Raw genomic sequence first — 19,569 nt, forward strand, 5'->3', positions numbered from 1 at the left:
CCCGGCCCGTCCCTCCCCGCCGCCGATCCAGGGGCAGGGCCGGGCTCCTCTCGCTGTCCCCGGCCCGGCTGAGGAGGCCCAGGTGAGGAGCGGCTGAGGCGGGTCGGGCTGGGCTGGGCTCTTTCCCCGGGGCCTCCGGGCTGGGTCGGGCCGGGCTCTCTCCCCGGAGCCCCCGGGCTGGGCCGGGCTGGGCTCTCTCCCCGGAGCCGCCGTACTGACGGCAGAGCCGGGCCTGGAGCCCAGAATCGTTCCGGAGCCACCGCTGTGAGCTCAGGCCCAGCCCGGCCCGGCCCTGCACCGCTCCTGCGGCTCTAAACCAGCCCTGAGCGAGCCCTGGGGCCCGGCAGCTCCCAGGGGACTTTAACCCCGAGCCCGCGGTGCTGGCGGTGTTGTTGTGTGTCCGCAGCAGCCCCGGCCCGGTGCCGGTGCCGGTGCCGGTTCCAGCCGCGGGTGTTTCCCCCCAGCAGCGCCGTGTCCGTGCGGGAGGAGAGGAGTCCGGCCTGGAGGGATGCTCGGGGAGCGGCCCCTCGGCTCTGCCCCTGACAGCAAAGGTAACCCATCAAACGGGCTTTATATATCTTCTCTGAGCCCAAAGGTGACCCATCACACGGGCTTTATCTATCTCCTCTGGCCCCAAAGGTGACCCATCACACGGGCTTTATCTATCTCCTCTGGCCCCAAAGGTAACCCATCACACGGGCTTTATCTATCTCCTCTGGCCCCAAAGGTAACCCCTCAAACGGGCTTTATTCTCTCTGACCCCAAAGGTAACCCCTCACAGGGCTGTATTTCCCCAAATGTAGAGCTGAGATGCTCCACGAATGCATCTATAAGATGCCCGTGCAGGATTTGAACCTTTATCTAATATTTTCAATCACAAATGGGGCTGTTTCCCTCTTTGCGTTACAGAACTCGACAAGAGGTGCTGTTTCTAATTTATTTCTCATGTGTTTTTTGGGGTCTGTTTTCTGCCAGCCATCAGTGAAATGTGCCTGTATCACCTGTGCCATCTCCATATTTCATTATTCCCCCCCCTACAACTGCCTTTACTTACTAAAACACAGTTTGCTTTCTGACTTTTCAATATTCCGTTGTTTGGGTTTTTTAAAAATTTTATAAAGCTACCAATATTTTTTTTTCAACCTGTAAAATACATTAATTATATTTCACATTGTTTTAGATTGGTCACCTGTGCCATCTCCATATTTCATTATTTCCCCTCCTACAGCTGTCTTTACTTACTAACACACACAGTTTGCTTTCCGACTTTTCAATATTCCATTGTTTGGGTTTTTAAAAATTTTTATAAAGCTACCAATATTTTTTTTCAACCTGTAAAATACATTAATTATATTTCACATTGTTTTAGATTGGTCACCTGTGCCATCTCCATATTTCATTATTTCCCCTCCTACAGCTGTCTTTACTTACTAAAACACAGTTTGCTTTCTGAGTTTTCAATATTCCATTGTTTGGGTTTTTTAAAAATTTTATAAAGCTACCAATATTTTTTTTTCAACCTGTAAAATACATTAATTACATTTCACATTGTTTTAGATTGGTTACCTGGGTTTTTCTAGAGCTTACTATGCTATAAAAAATAGATGCCTCAGATGAATAATTTGAATTGGATGCATTGATTTGGTTGGTGTTGCAGAGTGGTGGTAACTCCAGAGGAAAGTTAAATGTCCTCAGAGGACAAGGAGGCTCAGGAGGACGAGCTGCTGGCTCTGGCCAGCATCTATGACGAGGATGAGTTCAAGAGAGCAGAGTCTGCCCAAGGAGGAGAAACAAGAATCTGTCTGGACTTGCCTCAAGACTTCAAAATTTTCGTGAGGGGTGAGTTGAGATGTTTTGTGTCATCCCAAGGGAGGCCTCACCAAGCTCAGGGGGTTGTTGGGGAGTGGCCTGAGGGAACAGTGACTGGACAAAGCTGTGCCTCACCCTCTGCTCTGCTTTTTGGGGTTGTGTTTGAGCAGTTAAAGCCTCACACACAGAACACCTTCAGTAAACTTTAAAGTCACTGATGAGTAATAATAGCACTTCTTCAGAACAATTAATTTCTTTGATTGGGGTTTTATTGCCCCAAGGATATGTGTTTCCAAGTTTGTGCAGGATCTGACATTTCACAGTTTAATTGCTTTAATCACAGACCTCCAACCCTGTGACACTTCACTGCAACTGAGAGTTTTGTTATTTAAGCTGGAACAAATAGTTTTAACCCCAGAAATACATCAAGCCAACAGACACTGGGTGCTGTCAAACACAGCAACAGTTGGTTAGTTTTCATTTTTCTGTTATTTCTCCCCCTGGCTCAGGCAGTTCCACAGAGAGCCTGCAGAGCAGTGGATTTGAATATTCTGTGTGTTTCCTGCCTCCCCTCGTGCTGAATTTTGAGTTCCCACCTGACTACCCATCGACCTCCCCACCCGTGTTCACCCTCAGTGGGAAATGGCTCTCCCAGGCCCAGGTTTGCACAGGATTTTTTTACATTTTGACTGCTGAGTAAGTTAAGAGTTAACAGTTAAACAAAGTAAAAAAAATGATGTTGCTCCTCAGTTGGTTCTTCTTTTGTCTCTTGCTGACTTTCGTTTGATTACTATTCTGAGGAAGGAAAACTTGCATCTGTGAGAACTATTTAATGTGTATTTTATGGATAAAAACTGCTGAATCTGAAATCAAAGTTTGCACTGAGGACTGTATGAGGGGAGGAGCCCAGCGGGGAGTTCCTCAAACTTACTGAAATCAGGAATTCTTTGTTCTTTCCCAGCTCAGCGCTCTCTGCAAACACTTGGACAACGTGTGGGAAGAGAACCGGGGCTGCGTGGTCCTGTTTGCCTGGATGCAGTTCCTGAAGGAGGAAACACTCAATTACCTGAATATTTCATCACCATACGAGCTGAAAATGTGCCCTCAGGGGAAGGGGCAGAGCCAGGCACCAGTGGGGTCCCTGGAGGCTGGGAAGGACTGTGGGGGCTCTGCCACAGCTGAGGAGGAAATCACAGATGCCAGGGCTGTGCAGGATGTGGAGTCCTTGTCCAGTCTGATCAGGGACATCTTGGACTTTGACCAGGCCCAGAGGAAAAAGTGCTTTAACAGCAAGATGTACTCGTGCAGTATCTGCTTCTGTGAGAAGCTGGGCAGTGAGTGCATGCACTTCACCGAGTGCAGCCACGTCTACTGCAAAGCCTGCCTGAAGGACTACTTTGAGATCCAGATCAGGGATGGGCAGGTGCACTGCCTCAACTGCCCCGAGCCCAAGTGTTCTTCTGTCGCCACTCCAGGCCAGGTAATTCCCAAGCACAGGGGCTGTGGGGCTCTGGAGCCCAGCCTGAGTTCAGGCTGTGGCTCTGTGCGGTGGAAATTGGCAAAGATCTCCAAGATTACCAAGTTCTGCCTCTGGCCCAATCCCACCATGTCACTAAACTGTGTCATGAATTGCCACATCCTTGGACACCTCCAGGGATGGGCACTCCAAACCTCCCTGGGCAGCCCCTGCCAAGGCCTGACCACCCTTTCCATGAGGAAATTCCTCCAGATATTCAACCTGAGCCTCCCCTGGCCCAGCTTGAGGCTGTTTCCTCTTGTCCTGTCCCTGTTTCCTGGGACCAGATTCCCTGTGTGACCTGTTGGAGAATCTAAAGTGGATTCATGCAGCTGTTGGTACCTTTTCACTGACTTGCTGTTTGTTGCTGCATCAGGCTCAGAATTACAGATGCAAGGAAACAGAATCCCAGGATGGTTTGGGTTGGGACCAGGGACCTTAAAGCCCATCCAGTGCCACCCCAGCCATGGCAGGGACACCTCCCACTGTCCCAGGCTGCTCCAAGTCCCAATGTCCAGCCTGGCCTGGGGCACTGCCAGGGATCCAGGGGCAGCCACAGCTGCTCTGGGCACCTGTGCCTCAGTGCATGAGGGTGAAGGATTCCCTCCCTGCCTGTGGCTGTTTTCAGGTGAAGGATTCCCTGCCTGTGGCTGTGTTTGCAGGTGAAGGATTCCCTGCCTTTGGCTATTTGCAGGTGAAGGATTCCCTGCCTTTGGCTATTTGCAGGTGAAGGATTCCCTGCCTTTGGCTATTTGCAGGTGAAGGTTTCCCTCGCTGCCTGTGGCTGTTTGCAGGTGAAGGATTCCCTGCCTGTGGCCATGTTTTCAGGGGAAGGATTCCCTGCCTGCCTGTGGTGTGTTTGCAGGTGAAGGATTCTCTGCCTGTGGTATATTTCAGGCCAAGGATCCCCCCTGTGGTGTGTTTCAGCCCTCCCCGTGGTGTGTTTCAGCCCCCTGTGTGTGTTCCAGGCCCCCATGGTGTGTTTCAGGCCCCCTGTGGTGTGTTTCAGCCCCCTGTGGTGTGTTTCAGCCCCCTGTGTGTGTTGCAGGTGAAGGAGCTGGTCGGGGAGGAGCTCTTTGCCCGCTATGACCGCCTGCTGCTGCAGTCCAGCCTGGACCTGATGGCCGACGTTGTGTACTGCCCCCGGCCCGGCTGCCAGACCCCCGTGATGCAGGAGCCCGGCTGCACCATGGGCATCTGCTCCTGCTGCAACTACGCCTTCTGCACCCTCTGCAGGATGACTTACCACGGCGTGTCCCCCTGCAAGGTCACTGCAGGTGAGTCACCTCCATCCCTGGGCTGCACAGCCACGCCCGGGCACTGCTGGGTCTGGGCTGGAGAAGTCCAGAGTTGAGCAGGGGAACTCCTCCAGGCACTGCTGGATCTGGGCTGGAAAAGTCCAGAGTTGAGAGAGGAAAACTCCTCCAGGCACTGCTGGATCTGGGCTGGAAAAGTCCAGAGTTGAGCAGGGGAACTCCTCCAGGCACTGCTGGATCTGGGCTGGAAAAGTCCAGAGTTGAGAAAGGGAAACTCCTCACCCTGAGCTGTCTGAAATGAACATTCATTTGGAGGAGGAGGGCTGTTCCTAGTGATTAAATATTTGTTGTAATTCTCTAGGGGAATGGTTTCTCCCTCCTGACCCCCTGGAGTTCCTTAGCACTTAAAATGACCCTTCCTTCCTTTTCTGACCCCCCTGGTTGTGGTCCAGCTGTCTCTTCCCTGACCAGGAGGTTATAAATTGTCTCCCTTTTCTTTGTTCTATCGCTTTCCTCCCTGGAATTTCAAAGAATAAACACCTGGGACAAAGGTCCTGGAGGAAAGAGCCTCTTCTAAGATTTCTCACCTCGTCCTTGGTATAATTCTCTCCAAATCCTCCTAATAACTGAGCTGGCCAAAGCCCCCAGGAGGAGGGCAAGAGAGTGAATTTATACAAATATTCCTTTGGTGAGACTCCTCAGCTCAGGAGCTCCCTGAAGTGCTGATTGTCAAATGCTGAGAGGCCGTAGCAGGGATTTACATTTTTAAGTATTTTGTTACTTCATGTTTTCACTGCTTTGTATTGTCAGAGTTAATGGTGGAATCAGGTGGAGGCTTCTCTCTCTGTCTGGCCTCAAAATCCTGTGACAGAATTTCATTAAATATATCGCCAGAAAAAAATATTCCTATTTTTAGTTTATTTTGCATTGTTCTAATTCAATCGACAGATCTCTTTTAATAAATAAAAATAATAATAAATAATAATTTAATAATAAAACAGTGTAAAACTGCTGAAATTTGGGATAGAGTGGTCTTAATATTATCATCTTACATGTTTTAATAGTTTCCTTGGTTTTTAATTTGTGATGTTATTGTTCTTTGAGAATCTTTATGCTGCATTTAGCTGGACTTCAATATCTAATATCCTACAAAAGCTGTCTGGTTTGGTTTGCTTCTGCCCCCCAGAGAAATTAATGGATTTGAGGAACGAGTATTTAGAAGCAGATGAGACAAATAAAAGATTTTTGGAACAACGCTATGGCAAGAGAGTGATTCAGAAAGCCCTGGAGGAGATGGAGAGTAAGGAATGGCTGGAGAAGAATTCCAAGGCTTGTCCTTGCTGTGGGACCCCCATCGAGGTGAGTGAGGAGGGAAGGGCTGGGGAATCATGGAACAGAAAATAACCCACAGTTCTGGGTGTGTTGGGGGCTCTAGGGAGAGGAGGAAATCTCTAGGAAATACCAAGAGAATTTTTCCATTTCTGTGTGCCATGGAAAAGGGGGTGAGGTGATATTTGTGGAGTACAGACAGTGACTGCTGGTCAGGCTCCCAAACCAACAGATCCAGGCTGACTCTGGATCTGTATGAATCCTTTTGTTTTTCCAGGTGTTTCAGGCTACCTCTGATTCACACTAGAGCCAGGAGATCAATCCAGCTTCAGGAAAATACAGATTTCCAGTACATTTTAGTGTTCTAACCAAATTCCATCTCCCAGTGCCAACACCAGTGTGTGGTGGAGCCAGGGGGGACGTGTTCCCTCACTGCTGTGACTCTGAGGGCTGTAGGCAGAGAAGGAACTGAAACCTGCCCCAGGAGGGTTCTCTCATCACCATTTCTTGGTGTTTTTTTCCCCCAGAAACTGGATGGCTGTAACAAGATGACGTGCACAGGGTGCATGCAGTATTTCTGCTGGCTCTGCATGGGCTCCCTGTCCCGGGCCAACCCCTACAGGCACTTCAGCGACCCCTCCTCCCCCTGCTTCAACAGGTCGGTGCTTCAGGGGCCTCCCCCACTGCTGCAACTCTGTTTTCTACTTCTCCTTACAGTCTCTCCCAGATTCTTACCTGAAATTTGTAGCTTTTTAATTTAAGACACAGTTTCTCCTCTCAAATATTCGCACTGACAGTAAAAATCAGGAGCGATTCAGGACGCGGTTTTGCATTTTTTGGTTTTAAAATTCTGGAGGAGTCTTCTGAGCCAATTCCTGCTTGTTTTGGTCAAGTCATAGCCTCACCCTTTCTGTGCTGCCACAGCCTGCAGGGGAATGTTTCCCTGCCAGTGCTCAGGGGCAGCTCGAGGATTTGGAGAAGAGCTGCTTTAAGGAGCTGCAGATTTGTCTCACATTCCCTTGGGGAAGAGCCAAGGGACAGGTGACAGGAGGGTGACAATGACAGCCTCTCTTGTCCCTTCCACAGGGCACAGATGGTGGTTGGTGATACTGAAAAAAACCCCAGGGAACTTGCTGTCCTGTTGTTGCATTTAGGGTGATACTTTTTAAACACATTTGACTTATTTTTCACCCTGGTATCACTGATTTTTTTTGTCTTGCAGATTGTTTCAAGCCATGCACATCGAGGATGGGGAGTTCTGGGAAGATGATTGATCAGTAGCTTCCTCCAGTGCCAAAAGGTGAACAAACCAGGGACAGATGCTTTTTGTGTGTCCTTTGTTTGCTTTTCACTTCCATTGTGTGACAGAAGAGTGGCGAGTGCCCTGCACTGCAGGACACACCTCAGAGCCTGTTGCCAAAACCAAAGGAGACTTTTCCCCACCCTGGGATCAGCATCATCATGGAATGCCCAAACAAACATGTCCATTATTAAAGAAGTCAGAAATTGGAAAACCATTGGAAAAATATACACCAAGAAATGTCCCTTTTTTAAAAGCCAACAGACAAAACTGAAGCCTCAAATCCTGGAAGTATTTTAGGGGTTTCCTTTAGGAAGACTGACCCTTGGAGACTCTTGGATCATGAGTTTAGTGGGGTTTGGGGTGGTTTGGTGGAGCTGCAGTGCTCTCTCTGGAGCTGCTTGGACTGGGGGAGTTTTCTGACACAATACAGAAAATTTCTTCCATATTCAGCAACAAAATTTGTTGCTGTTATGAATTTCCTGATGTGCTTCTCTGAAGAGCAGCTCCTGGCTCTGTCACTGGTACTTTCTAATGACATTAAAGCTGATTATCCCCAACCCTCCTGGCTGGCTGCTGTGCCTGAGCCTTTGCACCCCTGAGAGCTTGGGCAGAAAATGACCAACAGGGATTTCTGGGAGGTTGGTGACTCCCAGTGTTGCTGTTGGATTCCCTCACGTTGCCTTGTCCTTGTTTTGGCAGGGCTGAGTGCCAAGGCAGTGAGCTGAGGATGTGACCAGTGAGAGGGTGAAAAGTATCAGGAAGAGATGAACTTGAATTCTTCGAGATACTGACAATTACCTGGTGTTCTCAGTTGATGGAGTAATTTTTTTTTTATTAACTCTTCATACTTTTGCTTCTGGACTAGATCCTTTACTTCCACTGGTTTTACACTTCAGAAAATTATTTCAGAAACCAAACTGTTTCCCCTAAAATCTCTCAGCAAGTGGTTTTGAAGAGTATGAAGGTGATTACTGGAGGCAAACACTGATTTTTTAAACAAGTTTTTCCACTTGCAGAACAGTCTAAAAGTTTATTTGGAAACTAAAGCTGCATGTGCTGTGTTCAAGAGCAAGTAGGGCCTGGATGGAAAGCTCTGGAGCTGAGACTCCTCAGGAACTCAGGGTAGTCACAGCTCTGACTGAGAGTTAATAAATTTATCCTGGGATTTGTGGCCAAAAGGAGTGGTGCTTCACTTCCCTGTGAAGAGGAGGAGTCTGCACTCCTGGCACAGAGATTAAAAAGATGAAAGGAAGAGCAAATCTCACCTCAGCTGAAGCTCTAGGTCAGTGTGTAGGAAAAGTGTATCTTGTGTATGGTTTGAGTTGTATTTCCTGCACCTTTCACATGCACTAAATTCACTTTAAGACGGTAAAAACAGTGTCCCTGTTTGTGTTCCTTGTGGAATGGATTTGGCAGCACAGGGGGTGCCCAGGTGGGAATGGGACAGCTCAGAGCTCCCACCTGGAGCTGGCAGGGGATGTGATTTCCATGGGATTTCCATCCCTGCAAAGAGCCCTCCCACCCCAAAGGCCCTGCTTTTCCCTCAGAAAAACCTGCCAAGGGCAAGAAGGGGAGAGCAGCAGGAGCTCTTCCCACCAAACTGCCTCCAGGACAGCTTTGGTGCCATGAGCACACCGAGCACCAGATACACTCAAATGTCACCATTTAAAAAATTTAAAAGACATTTAGTGGAGAAAGTTACGTTACAGATCAGCAACTTACAAAATTTCTGTATAAAGAAAATAAATGTTGCCCAGTTTTCTTGCTCCTCGTGTGAGAGCATTGGATAATAATTCCAGGAATCACATTTCAGAATTGGTGGGCTCTTGGCTGTTGTGTGGGGTGTCTGTTATTAAACAGAGGCTGAAGCCAGTAGGAACAGGGTGTTTCCTTTGGGGCTGGTTTGGCATTTCCTCAGAGAAACAGAAAATTCTGGAGAAGAGAGAGCACCAGGCACAGCAAATCATACCTGGGGCTGAACGTCAACAAGGGCTTTGTGTGTGACAACAGTGACAAGTCCAACATGTGGCCCAGAGCAGGGCTCAGCCAGGGCTTCATCCAGTCAGGGCTTGGCAACCTCCTGCAGAGCTGTGAGGATCCTGTCCTGAGCCTGGCTGATCTCACAGGGGGGTTTTATTTTCTGCAGCAGGAGCATCGAGTCTCCGCACTGTCCCTTCTCATCTTTCCTCGGTTCCACCTTCCTGCTGCCCTCTTGTGGCTCTGGGTGCTGCTCTGAGCTTTCCCTTCTCCAGCTGGACAATCCTCTTTTCAAGGATTCTGCTGTGGGACTGTTTCATGGAGGAGGAAGGAATAACACCACAGACTTGTCCTAACTGCAAGGAACACACCCCAAAGCGATCACCCACTTGCTTCTGCAACATTGTACTTTCATTTATCCTCACATTTCAGTTGTGCAGCCTTCAGTCCATGATTACAGTCAGTTCACAGATCAAACCACTCATTCTTCATTTCCTTCAGAGAATGAGTTGGTGGCAGAAGTTTGTGGAACACAGAACATTGGCTCCCATCCTCCTTTGGTTAATTAAGGCAGGAGTTTGGCATCTGTCTCTTGAATGGAGAGAAGGAACCATATGATCATTCTGCTAATTTAAAAACAAACACGAGATCAGTTTCTGCAGCAATTCCCTTTTGTCCCAGCTGTTTCCAGCAGCTGGTTCAGCACTGCCCCAGCACATTAATCACTGTACGGCTTCTTGGCCTGGCTCCTCTCTGCTCCCATCTCCTTCATGCTGTACAAGGGCTCCACGAGCTTGTTGTGAACCAGCATTAATCCTGATGGAGAGAGTCAAAAGACAATTTAAGTAGACACAACAAAGGAAAGTTCTCCTTCATTGGATGCTAATGGAATTAGATATTCCTGTTGTGCTTTCTTTCACTCCCCACTAAGCATTTACCTTCACACTTGTACTACTGTGGTACATTTAAGGAATATACTCCTTTGGGAATTAATTATACATCAACAGTGGCTCCTAAAAATGTAACAGAAGAGCTGCCTGGCCTGGCCCCAACATTCACCTTTGAAATATTTGACTGTTTTGACTTTGAGCTCCAGCGTGGCGTCCTCGTCGCAGACGAACACGGTGTTGGGGTGCTGCTGGAAGGCCGACACCGTCCACATGTGGTTGACACCGTCCTCGATGGCTTTGTACAAAGCAAAGGCTTTGTGGGCTCCCGTGATCAGGATCATCACCTGCAGCCCCAGACACACACAGGGCTGGTCAGGGAGAGCTGAGAGTGGGGACAGCCCTGTCACCCTCCCCGCTGTCACTTCTCTGTGCTGCTGCTCCTCTCTCAGTGAAATCACAGCCTGCTGGGTCACTGCAATGATCATCTGGGCACCTGCACACTGAGATTTAACAAGTGCAGATCAAATAAACTCCAGTAAAAGGGGTCCCACACAGTTTTCATGACCTGCTGGTGTGACACCAACTCAACCTGATTTCTGCAGTTACTGTCCAGGTGAGATTCCAAACCAAAGACACCCTCCCAAACCTTCCTAGCTCCCTGGGGGAAACAGCAGCTGCAGGATTACACAAACACAAATCCCAGCAGAGATGGAGCAAGAGCCTCTCTGTGGTGTTGCAGGATGCCAGAGGACAGGAGGATTCTGTGGCAGGAAAATGCTACACCAGAGGACACGTGGCTGCTCCGTAACAGGATAACCTTAGTCTGCTCCACAGGAACTGCAGGAAGCCACTTCTCATCTCCTCACCTCTCTGGCATCCATGACAGTGCCTACTCCAACTGTCAAAGCCATGGTGGGCACTTTGGAGAGGTCACCATCAAAGAACCTGGCGTTGGCCAGAATGGTGTCCATGGCCAGGGTCTTCACTCGTGTCCTGGACACCAAACTGGATCCCGGCTCGTTGAAGGCGATGTGGCCGTCGGGGCCGATACCTGGGACAGGACAGGGACAGCAGAGGCTCAGCTGGGGGAGGGAGCACAGCCAGCAGCTCTCCCAGGAGGAGAAGGACAGGCAGGGCTCCTGGGAACACAGAAAAAACCCTGCAATTCCCCTGCTCCAGCTCAGATTTGTGTCTGGCAGAACAAGACCCACCTCAGGAGCCACCAGACAATTCCCTGATTGCGCTGGGACGACAACAAAGCAAAGGAGGTGGCAGAACCTCATGGCAAAGTGATGGGAAGAGCTTGTGTGGGAAAAGCTACTCCCAGCAGTTTCCTGTTGCCACTGACAATTGATAAAACATTTCATATTTGTACAATTCTAGCCCTTCCCATTTCTCCTGTAACATTTCCTGAACGATTTTCTGAAAGACCTAAAGCTGGGAGTGATGAGACAAGGCTGGCAGGACAGAGCAGTGCCCAGGGCCGTGGGCTGTGGGGTGGCTTTCACTGCAAATTAATAATCCTGACAATAAATACACCTGGGGAAGGCAGGCACAGCTTTGGGACAGAGTTTAGGGGCTGCTGCTCTCAGGTTCTCACCTCCAACAAAGAGCTCAATGCCTCCAGCTGCTTTGATTTTCTCCTCAAATGCATCACACTCTGCCTGGAGATCAGGGGCGTTTCCATCCAAGATGTGGACGTTTTCTGGTGAGATGTCAATGTGCTTGAAGAAGTTATTCCACATGAAGGAGTGGTAACTCTCTGGGTGATCCCTGGGGAGACCTGGTGACAGAACAGGCAGGGCTGAGCCCAACTGGAACAGCATCACCCATAACTTCCACACCCTGCAGTGCCTTTGGGGACAGAGCACTGCTCTCTCTGTCCTCTGTCACACCCTCAGCTCTCAGAGTTGTTTGTATTTCCCTAAATACCAGAATTAAAATCACCTCCTGTAGGGCACATATAGGACATATAGTGCCCACATTAACATTTGACAGATGTTCAAAAAGCAGGTGTGGGCTGTGCCTCATCTGTCAGTACCTTCACAGCCCTTTTCCCATTTCAGATTAGTAAGAATTCTTAAAAAAAAAATGTGCAGAAGCCTGGGAAATAATAATTATTATATAATTATTGCACATTTCCCCCCCCTGAATGCTGTAAACCTGTATTGGACTGCTTATTCCCTAATGCTGTTTGATTTGGATTATTCACAAAAAAACTTCTCTTGACCAGGATAAAATCAGCATTAGCAAATATTTATCTTGTATGTTTTTCACCTTTGGATCTATTTCTTCTGAGGAAACTGTTTCACCACGACTTCAGAAACAACAGTCCCTTGCTGTCTCAGCAGGAGATACCAGAGGGAACACACTGGTCACTGTAAAGGACTTTTATAACCCCAGAGCAAAGGTGGGAGTGAATTCTGCAGGCTGAGCCTGCAGTGATAAACTGCTCCTTCCCTGGGCAGCACCTGAGAGCAGCTAAAACACAGCAGTGTCTGTAAATGTGGGCAACACTCACTATCCAGTTTTGTCCACACGTTTTCAAATTTATGGAAAAATTCCAATTTTTTTTTTTTTCCCCGTAAGTTTTCAAATTGTCCCCCTTTGCTAATTAATTCCCTGGGGGTCTCCAAGGAAAGAGTGGAGGTGGAATTCACAGCCACGGTTTCCCAGCTTGGGCTGGATGATCTCAGAGGTGTTTTCCACCCCCACTGATGCTGTAACTCTCTGAAATGTCATTTGCCTGACCTGGGCAGGTGGATTTGGGGCAGGGCCAGGGCTAAGGGGCTCCAGGCAGGGACAAAGGGCCGGCACAGGGGTTTGGCACTCACCCACATACTCGTCCATGTTGAAGGTCTTCACGTACTTGAAGGAGAGGTCCCCGTTGCGGAAATACTCCACCAGTTTGCTGTAGCAGCCCAGGGGGGTGCTGCCTGCGGGGAGCGGCGCTTTCAGCCCGGGCCGAGCCCCCCGAGCCCCCCGAGCCCCCCCGACCCCCCCCGAGCCCCCCGGGCCCCCCTGAGCCCCCCGAGCCCCCCTGAGCCCCCCGAGCCCCCCCGACCCCCCTGAGCCCCCCGACCCCCCCCGAGCCCCCCGGGCCCCCCTGAGCCCCCCTGAGCCCCCCGAGCCCCCCTGAGCCCCCCGAGCCCCTCGAGCCCCCCCGAGCCCCCCCGAGCCCCCCGGGCCCCCCGGGCCCCCCGAGCCCCCCCGAGCCCCCCTGAGCCCCCCCGAGCCCCCCTGAGCCCCCCTGAGCCCCCCGAGCCCCCCCGAGCCCCCCGGGCCCCCCGGGCCCCCCGAGCCCCCCCGAGCCCCCCTGAGCCCCCCGGGCCCCCCGACCCCCGCACCCACCCGTGGGCAGCCCCAGCGTGAAGAAGCGCCCGGGGCCCGGCCCGAACTGCACGATGCGGTTGCGGATGTATTTGGCCGCCCACTCGCTGGCCTGGGAGTAATTGTCCAGGATGATGAGCTTCATGGTGGGGAGGGACCGCCGCCCCCTCCGGGATCTCCTCTGGCCGGGGATCGCCTCTGCCCCAAAGCGCCGTTTCCTCCCGGATTGCCCCTGCCCGGGATCACTTCCTCGGGCCGGGAAGCGCCGCCCGGGCCCGGCCCCAGGGGAGGGACAGGGAGGAGCGTGGGGTGGGGTTGTGCACAACGGGAATGCAGCTCTGCACAACCGGGAATCCAGCCTGGCCTGGGGTTCTCCACAACGAGGGATTCAGCCTGGGGCTGGAATTAACGGGGAATCCAGGCTGGGGCTGGGGTTCTGCACAATGGGGAACCCAGTTCTGCACAACGGGGAATCCAGCCTGGGTTGGGGTTCTGCACAACCGGGAATCCAGTTTGGAGTTGGGGTTCAGCACAAAGGGGAACCCAGCCTGGGGCTGGGATTGTGCACAACAGGGAATCCAGCCTGGGGCCGGAATTCTGCAGAACCGATTAATCCAGCCTGGGGATGAGGCTCTGCATAACGGGGAATCCAGGCTGGGGTTGGGATGGTGCACAACCAGGAATCCAGTCTGGGTTGGGGTTCTGCAGAACGGATGAATCCAACCTGGGCTGGAATTCTTTAGAATGGCCGAACCCAGCCTGGAGCTGGAATTGTGCACAATGGGGAATCCAACCTGGGGCTGGAATTCTGCAGAACCGATGAATCCAGCCTGGGGTTGGAATTCTGCACAATGGGGAATCCAGTCTGGAGTTGGGTTCAGCAGAACGGGGAATCCAGCCGGGAATGATGAGTCGTGGCTGCCAAGCGGCTGCCCAGGTGGATCAGTCACCACATCACAAGTGTGCCCCTTGTCCAGGCAAAGCTGTGAGTGAGCATCTCCCAATGGGATGAGGAGTCGTGCAGTGGCTCCTTGATGGCCCATTAAACAGAGAGAGCTCCTGGAGGGAGTTCCCTGTGAGTCCTGGGCAAGGCATTGATGGGCCATGAGCAGAAGAGCCCAAAGGAGGGGCCTGGGAAAACACTGCCCCACCTGGTTCCAGCAGCTCATGGGGATGGGGATGGGATAAATACTGTGTGCACATCCCACACCACAACCCAGGCCAGGAGAGGAGCTGACAGCAGTGGCATTCCCGGCTCTCCTGCAGGGCAGGGCAGCCTGGGCTCAGCTCTGTGGGACAGGACACAGCTCCTCTCTTGTGCCATCAGGGCCATTTCAGTGTGACAGAGCCATGGGTGCCATGGCCACTGGCAGGAATCACAGCACCAGAGGGTTCAGAGGCACAGGACCGAGGTGCTGGGATGGAGGTGATGAGGACCTGGCTGAGGTCCCATCCTGGAGCTGCCCCAGTCCTTTCTCCAGGACGCTGCTGGCACCAAGGACACCAGATGAGCACACACCTGTGATAGATGTAGCGTATAAATTCATGTATAAAATATTGTATTAAAAGTTTGGACTATTAAAAGCTACTCGGGGGTGTCTCTTGGATTCCAAGGCCCATTTGTGCAGCTGTGAAACCACAACATTTGCAACACAAATGACAGGGCTGGACTGGAGATGGCCCATTCATCAAGGATGGACTTTTGCTTCACGGCTACTCAAGACCTGATATCAATCTTGGTGGAGGATCCAGAGGATGATCAAATCAACACCCTAAAGGGAGGATCTGGGAGGATTCTTGGGATGTCTTTCATACTGATGGGGAAACCCTTTCAAAACCTTACCTGGGAATAAAGAAATACATGAATATTCAGACTTTCAATAGATGTAGCCTCTGGACAGAAAAACTATATAAAACCTGTACACCAAGACCCAGCATTTGTGGGCAAGGTTGGATGGCACCGTTGCTGCTGTCACCCTGTGTCCACCCAGCATTCAATCAATGTTGTCTGATTTTATTGTGGCTTTTTAAAATTGATCTTGGAAAATTACTAAATAAATTCTTTTCTTTTGGATTGGCTTCTAATCATTTATAACACGCCTGCCCTGCACACACACCTGGGAGTTCCCACATCACCCCTGTTGTGCCACAACTGCAGCTTCTGGTGTGCAAAGGGCTCTGCAGGGAGAGAGCACCGAGCCCTCATCGCATCGCTCGGCGTTACCGTGGAAACGCGCTCGGAAATTTGGGAAAAGCAAATACTGGAGGCACAGCCCGGGTAGGAATTGACTGCAGGAGACACCATGGACTTCCCTTGGTGGTGAGTGAGATGTAGGGCAAAAACCAGAGCGACTTGAGGGCTGTGGGCTCTGTCTGCTCTCAGAGCTGCCTGTGGACAGTGTCACCTCATCCTCTGCCTCCCACCTCACCTGCCCTGCCTCTCCTGGGATGTGTGAAAAGCTGCTGCCTTTGAGGTTGGCCCTGCAGCCCCCCCAGGTGCTCACACAGCGCCCTTGTGGGGATGGAAATCCAAGTGTTGGAGGGCTCTGATGGCACAGAGTCTGGCTTTCATCTCCCCTGCCATCTCCTGGGACATGGGGAGAGCTGCTGCCTTTGGGGTCGGCCTTGCAGCCCCTCCAGGTGCTCACACAGCGCCCTTGTGGGGATGGGCTCAGTGAAATCCAAGTGTTGGAGGGCTCTGATGGCGCAGAGTCTGGCTTTCATCTCCCCTGCCAGTGTCTCGGGCAGCTGCAGCGCACAGAGATGCAGGAGGAGCAAAACATGTTTTGGTGAAAGCAGAACCTGCAGCAGAGCCAGGCAGGTGCCCCCAGGCTGCCCAAACCCAGCACAGCCCACGGATCCACTCGCTCCATCCACCCCTCCGAGCTGCTCTGGGGATGGCAGATGAGTGTGACTCGCATTCGAGGTATTTTTAGGTATGATAATTTCTGCCCGTTATTGTTCCTGCGTTTACAGCGAGCTGTTCCCGTGCTGAAGAACTTCCTGGTGTCTGAACAGGCTGATTTTTCCTTCCTTGCAAAAGCAGCAGATGGAAGGAAACAAACATTTCTCTTCAGGAGAAGTTGAAGTTTAAATGGGGGAGCTCTAACAAACACAGTATTTTGTTTTGGCCCAGCCTGAAGGGATCAGAGTCAGCAGTGCTCAGAGACCAGGCCTTTTGCTGTTGAGAACTGCTTGGGAGCACTGGGATTCTTTTCCTGAAACAGCAACAATTAAAAAATTATCTCCATAAAGAATCCTCTCTCCAAATCCTGTAATTAAAGAGTTTTTTAATATCCACCACCAGTCACCTCTTCCTGCTCCAGCATGTTCCATTTACCTTCTGACCCCAATTCATAAGAAAAGGAGAAATAATAGATCTGGAGGGGATCTGCTCTTTCCTGCAAGCCCCATTTACATCTTCTCTCTCCCAGCAGCACCCAGACCCTAGTTAGGATATTTTTGGGGTCACAACAAGCCTGTGTTTAGGGCAATGCATGAACAGGCAGCTCTGGAGAGCCCCTTCTTGTTTTCCAGGCAAGGTTCCCATGACAAAGCTGTCAGGACTTCACTCCTCAACAGGTTCAAAACTGCCAGCCTAAGCAGGAAGGGATTTAACCTGGATAGCAAGGTTAAATTAACCATTGGTTAATTGTGATTTCTCCAAGAGGCTGAAGAAATAACAGAGCAACAAAGAACGTTGGTGAAATCAGTGAGCTGGGGCCCCTGAAGTCAGGCTGGACTGAGCTGGCACAGCACACTGTGCTGTGTGGAGGCAATTTTGGAGCTCAGCTCTGCCTTGCACCACCCAGCACAACTCACTGCATCAGTCCATATCTGCCCCTCACTTCTGCTGTTTGATATAACAGCCCCCTGCCTGCCTCTGAGGGGTTTAGCTAGCTCAGTCTTTAGGAGGCTTTGGAGGGAATTATACCAGGAACAAGATAAAATATATCAGAAGAGGTTCTTCCTCGGGACCTTTGTTCCAGGTGTTTATTCTTCGAGGTTCCAGGGGGAAAGAGGGAGAACAAGGAAGGGTGAGGCATTATCTAGCCCCCTGCTCAGGAAAAAGATAGCTGGGCCACAGCCAGTGAGGTCAGGGAAGGAAGGAAGGGTCAAACTCTATGGTGAGGGACTCCAGGGGGTCAGGAGGGAAAAACCATTCCCTCAGGGAATTACAACAGCTGCTGGGTCTCAGAGGAAGAGAATCCCCACTGGAAAACTCTTCCAATTCAGTGTTCAGTGTTTTCATTGCTCCTCCTCACAATGCTCGTGGCTTATTGGGGCATAATTTTCCACACCAGTGAAGGAGGCATTGCCTCCACCCTGCTCTGTGCAGGCTGTGGGACGTGTGGCTGCACTCCCTGGGCTCTCCTCCTGCCAGCAGACCCCGTGTGACTCAGGGGCTTTTGTTGTTGCAACAAACACCAAAATTGCAGCTGCCTGTGTGTCCAAAACCCCGTGCAGAGCCCACGCCTGCAGAACCTGCTGCTCCCGAGGCTGTGGGGCAGTTTCCTTGCAGAGTCACAGAATGGTTTGGGTGGGAAGAGACTTTGAGATTATCCAGTTTCACCCCCTGCCATGAGCATTCCACCATCCAAACCTGATCCAACCCAGCCTCAGACACCTCCAGGGATGGGCCAGCCACAGCTTGGCTTATTTTTGGGCAAAAAGATCAAAGATGATTCAAATACAAGATGGTCCCAAGCACAAAAAGTCTTTGTGGCCGAGTGATGTTTTGGGGAGGAGCATCTGTTAGACAGCATTTATTAATCCTTAACAAATTTCCCCAGCTTAATTATACAACTCTAATTCAGGATATTAATTCACAGTGGGAAATGACACCTATGCATATCCAAACCCTGTGAATCCAATTCTTGCCCATGGAGTGTCTCTGCCTCCAGGGACACAGAAGTACTTTCAAATTGATGATGAAAATGTTTTTGTCATGTGAACACTTCGATTTTTTTTTTTAAATTGGGTAATTTAGCACTAAAAGATTAGAAGAAAGATTTAGTTTTAATGTCCTGCCCAGTTCTTACTAGTTCAGCTTACACACCATGTTTTGAGGTTTATTATTTAGCTTTTAGTGTTCAATATTTATTACAGAGTGCAGATTAAAAGTGTTCCCTTTATTGCCCCGTTGTACACAATAATTAAAGGAAAACATGTACAGCTCCAAGACTTCAGAGGGCTCACTCCACTACTTGTCATACTTTCAATTGCTTTCAAATACTTTCACAGCACATCCCGTACGGAAGTCACTAAAATCAATGGCTTCAAGCCTCAAGTGTCTCTCGGGAGAAAAGACATTTTGTACTGGAGAAAAAGACAAAAAACACAGAGGCATGAAGTGATTTGCCTCAAACCTCTTGGGAAATGAAAGCAGAACCAGTCATGTGCTGTGACCACAGCATCATCTTTCTACTGAGCTTCCCCACCTAAGAAAATAAAAATAAATGCAGGGAGAGCAGCTGGAAGAAATTGCCTTTAGCCCTCTGGAGTCAGTCATGCTCAGACTAGATGGACTAATTAGGCCTTGATTTGCCTCCACTGGCCCCAAAATGGCTTTGACACAAATGGTTTCACCATTTCTCCAGGATACGTTCCAGCATCTTCTCTGAGGACATGCACAGGTTGCATCTTATTTTAGTCTCTGTGTTGTCCAAGTCAATCACTGTGCAGCTAATTACCACTGCTGCCACAGCCTGACTTAGGGATGTAATCCCACCTCAGCAGTGAGAAAATCCATGCATGTCAGCAGGACAGCTCCTCACTGCAGGGAATTTTCTCAGTGCAAACGGTGAGTCTTGTGGAAAGGTGAAACCAGAGTCTGTCAGTGCCTGCAGCTCTTGTTCCAGCTCCTTCAAAGGCACCTGTGTTGCAAGAACCCTGCCTTGTCCTTGTGTCTCCAGCATTTCTCAGGAGAAACTCTTTGAGGTTATTCATGGCTGAAATCCTTCACGGTTCCTGCCTCTCCTTCAGCAGGAGAACTGGGATGTTCATTCATCTCACTAAGACATCGATGAACTCCCTATCCCTCAAAGGCAAAACACAGGGAGAAAAGAATCCAGGCTGATTATGGCACGGAATAATGAGCACTGAGGCCTGTATTTATGACTGAGTGTGCAGTTCAAAACCATGTCCTGGGGCTTCAGT

General features: G+C 50.4%; 2 protein-coding genes across 4 annotated transcripts; one reads left to right on the forward strand and one right to left on the reverse strand.

Annotated features, from left to right (window-relative positions):
• Positions 1 to 15: 15 nt before the first annotated feature.
• On the forward strand, positions 16 to 8,750 carry RNF14 (ring finger protein 14). Of its 3 annotated transcripts, none has more exons than XM_083872112.1 (9): positions 16 to 82; positions 468 to 551; positions 1,658 to 1,839; positions 2,319 to 2,470; positions 2,771 to 3,289; positions 4,374 to 4,602; positions 5,768 to 5,940; positions 6,438 to 6,568; positions 7,133 to 7,438. In XM_083872112.1, the coding sequence occupies exons 3-9, from the start codon at positions 1,686 to 1,688 to the stop codon at positions 7,182 to 7,184; spliced, it is 1,410 nt and encodes a 469-aa protein (XP_083728238.1). In that variant the 5' UTR covers positions 16 to 82; positions 468 to 551; positions 1,658 to 1,685; the 3' UTR covers positions 7,185 to 7,438. The 3 variants fall into 3 exon arrangements, with proteins under 3 accessions (XP_083728238.1, XP_083728237.1, XP_083728239.1); XM_083872111.1 differs by having other exon boundaries at positions 19 to 82; positions 465 to 551; XM_083872113.1 differs by lacking the exon at positions 16 to 82 and adding an exon at positions 7,913 to 8,750 and having other exon boundaries at positions 407 to 551; positions 7,133 to 7,210.
• A 127-nt stretch (positions 8,751 to 8,877) lies between these two features.
• GNPDA1 (glucosamine-6-phosphate deaminase 1) lies at positions 8,878 to 13,607 on the reverse strand. The gene is made up of 6 exons (XM_083872114.1): positions 13,432 to 13,607; positions 12,915 to 13,016; positions 11,681 to 11,863; positions 10,947 to 11,131; positions 10,250 to 10,424; positions 8,878 to 10,006 (listed from the first exon to the last, which is right to left on the reverse strand). Exons 1-6 carry the CDS (start codon positions 13,553 to 13,555, stop codon positions 9,909 to 9,911), a joined length of 867 nt encoding a protein of 288 aa, XP_083728240.1. The 5' UTR covers positions 13,556 to 13,607; the 3' UTR covers positions 8,878 to 9,908.
• Positions 13,608 to 19,569: the final 5,962 nt, after the last annotated feature.

This window comes from Zosterops lateralis (genome assembly GCF_965231275.1).
Source record: "Zosterops lateralis genome assembly, chromosome: 14".
NCBI classification, from domain to species: domain Eukaryota; kingdom Metazoa; phylum Chordata; class Aves; order Passeriformes; family Zosteropidae; genus Zosterops; species Zosterops lateralis.

Bases quoted from the DNA above. Each gene is read 5' to 3' on its own strand.
- RNF14 (XM_083872112.1), top strand. From the start codon at position 1,686: ATGTCCTCAGAGGACAAGGAGGCTCAGGAGGACGAGCTGCTGGCTCTG. The intron at 3,290-4,373 runs GTAATTCCCAAG...TGTGTGTTGCAG, and splicing joins CTGTCGCCACTCCAGGCCAG to GTGAAGGAGCTGGTCGGGGA. The intron at 5,941-6,437 runs GTGAGTGAGGAG...TTTTTCCCCCAG, and splicing joins GCTGTGGGACCCCCATCGAG to AAACTGGATGGCTGTAACAA.
- GNPDA1 (XM_083872114.1), bottom strand. From the start codon at position 13,555: ATGAAGCTCATCATCCTGGACAATTACTCCCAGGCCAGCGAGTGGGCG. The intron at 11,864-12,914 runs GTGAGTGCCAAA...TTCTGTCACCAG, and splicing joins CAACATGGACGAGTATGTGG to GTCTCCCCAGGGATCACCCA. The intron at 11,132-11,680 runs GTGAGAACCTGA...GTCCTGTCCCAG, and splicing joins CATTGAGCTCTTTGTTGGAG to GTATCGGCCCCGACGGCCAC.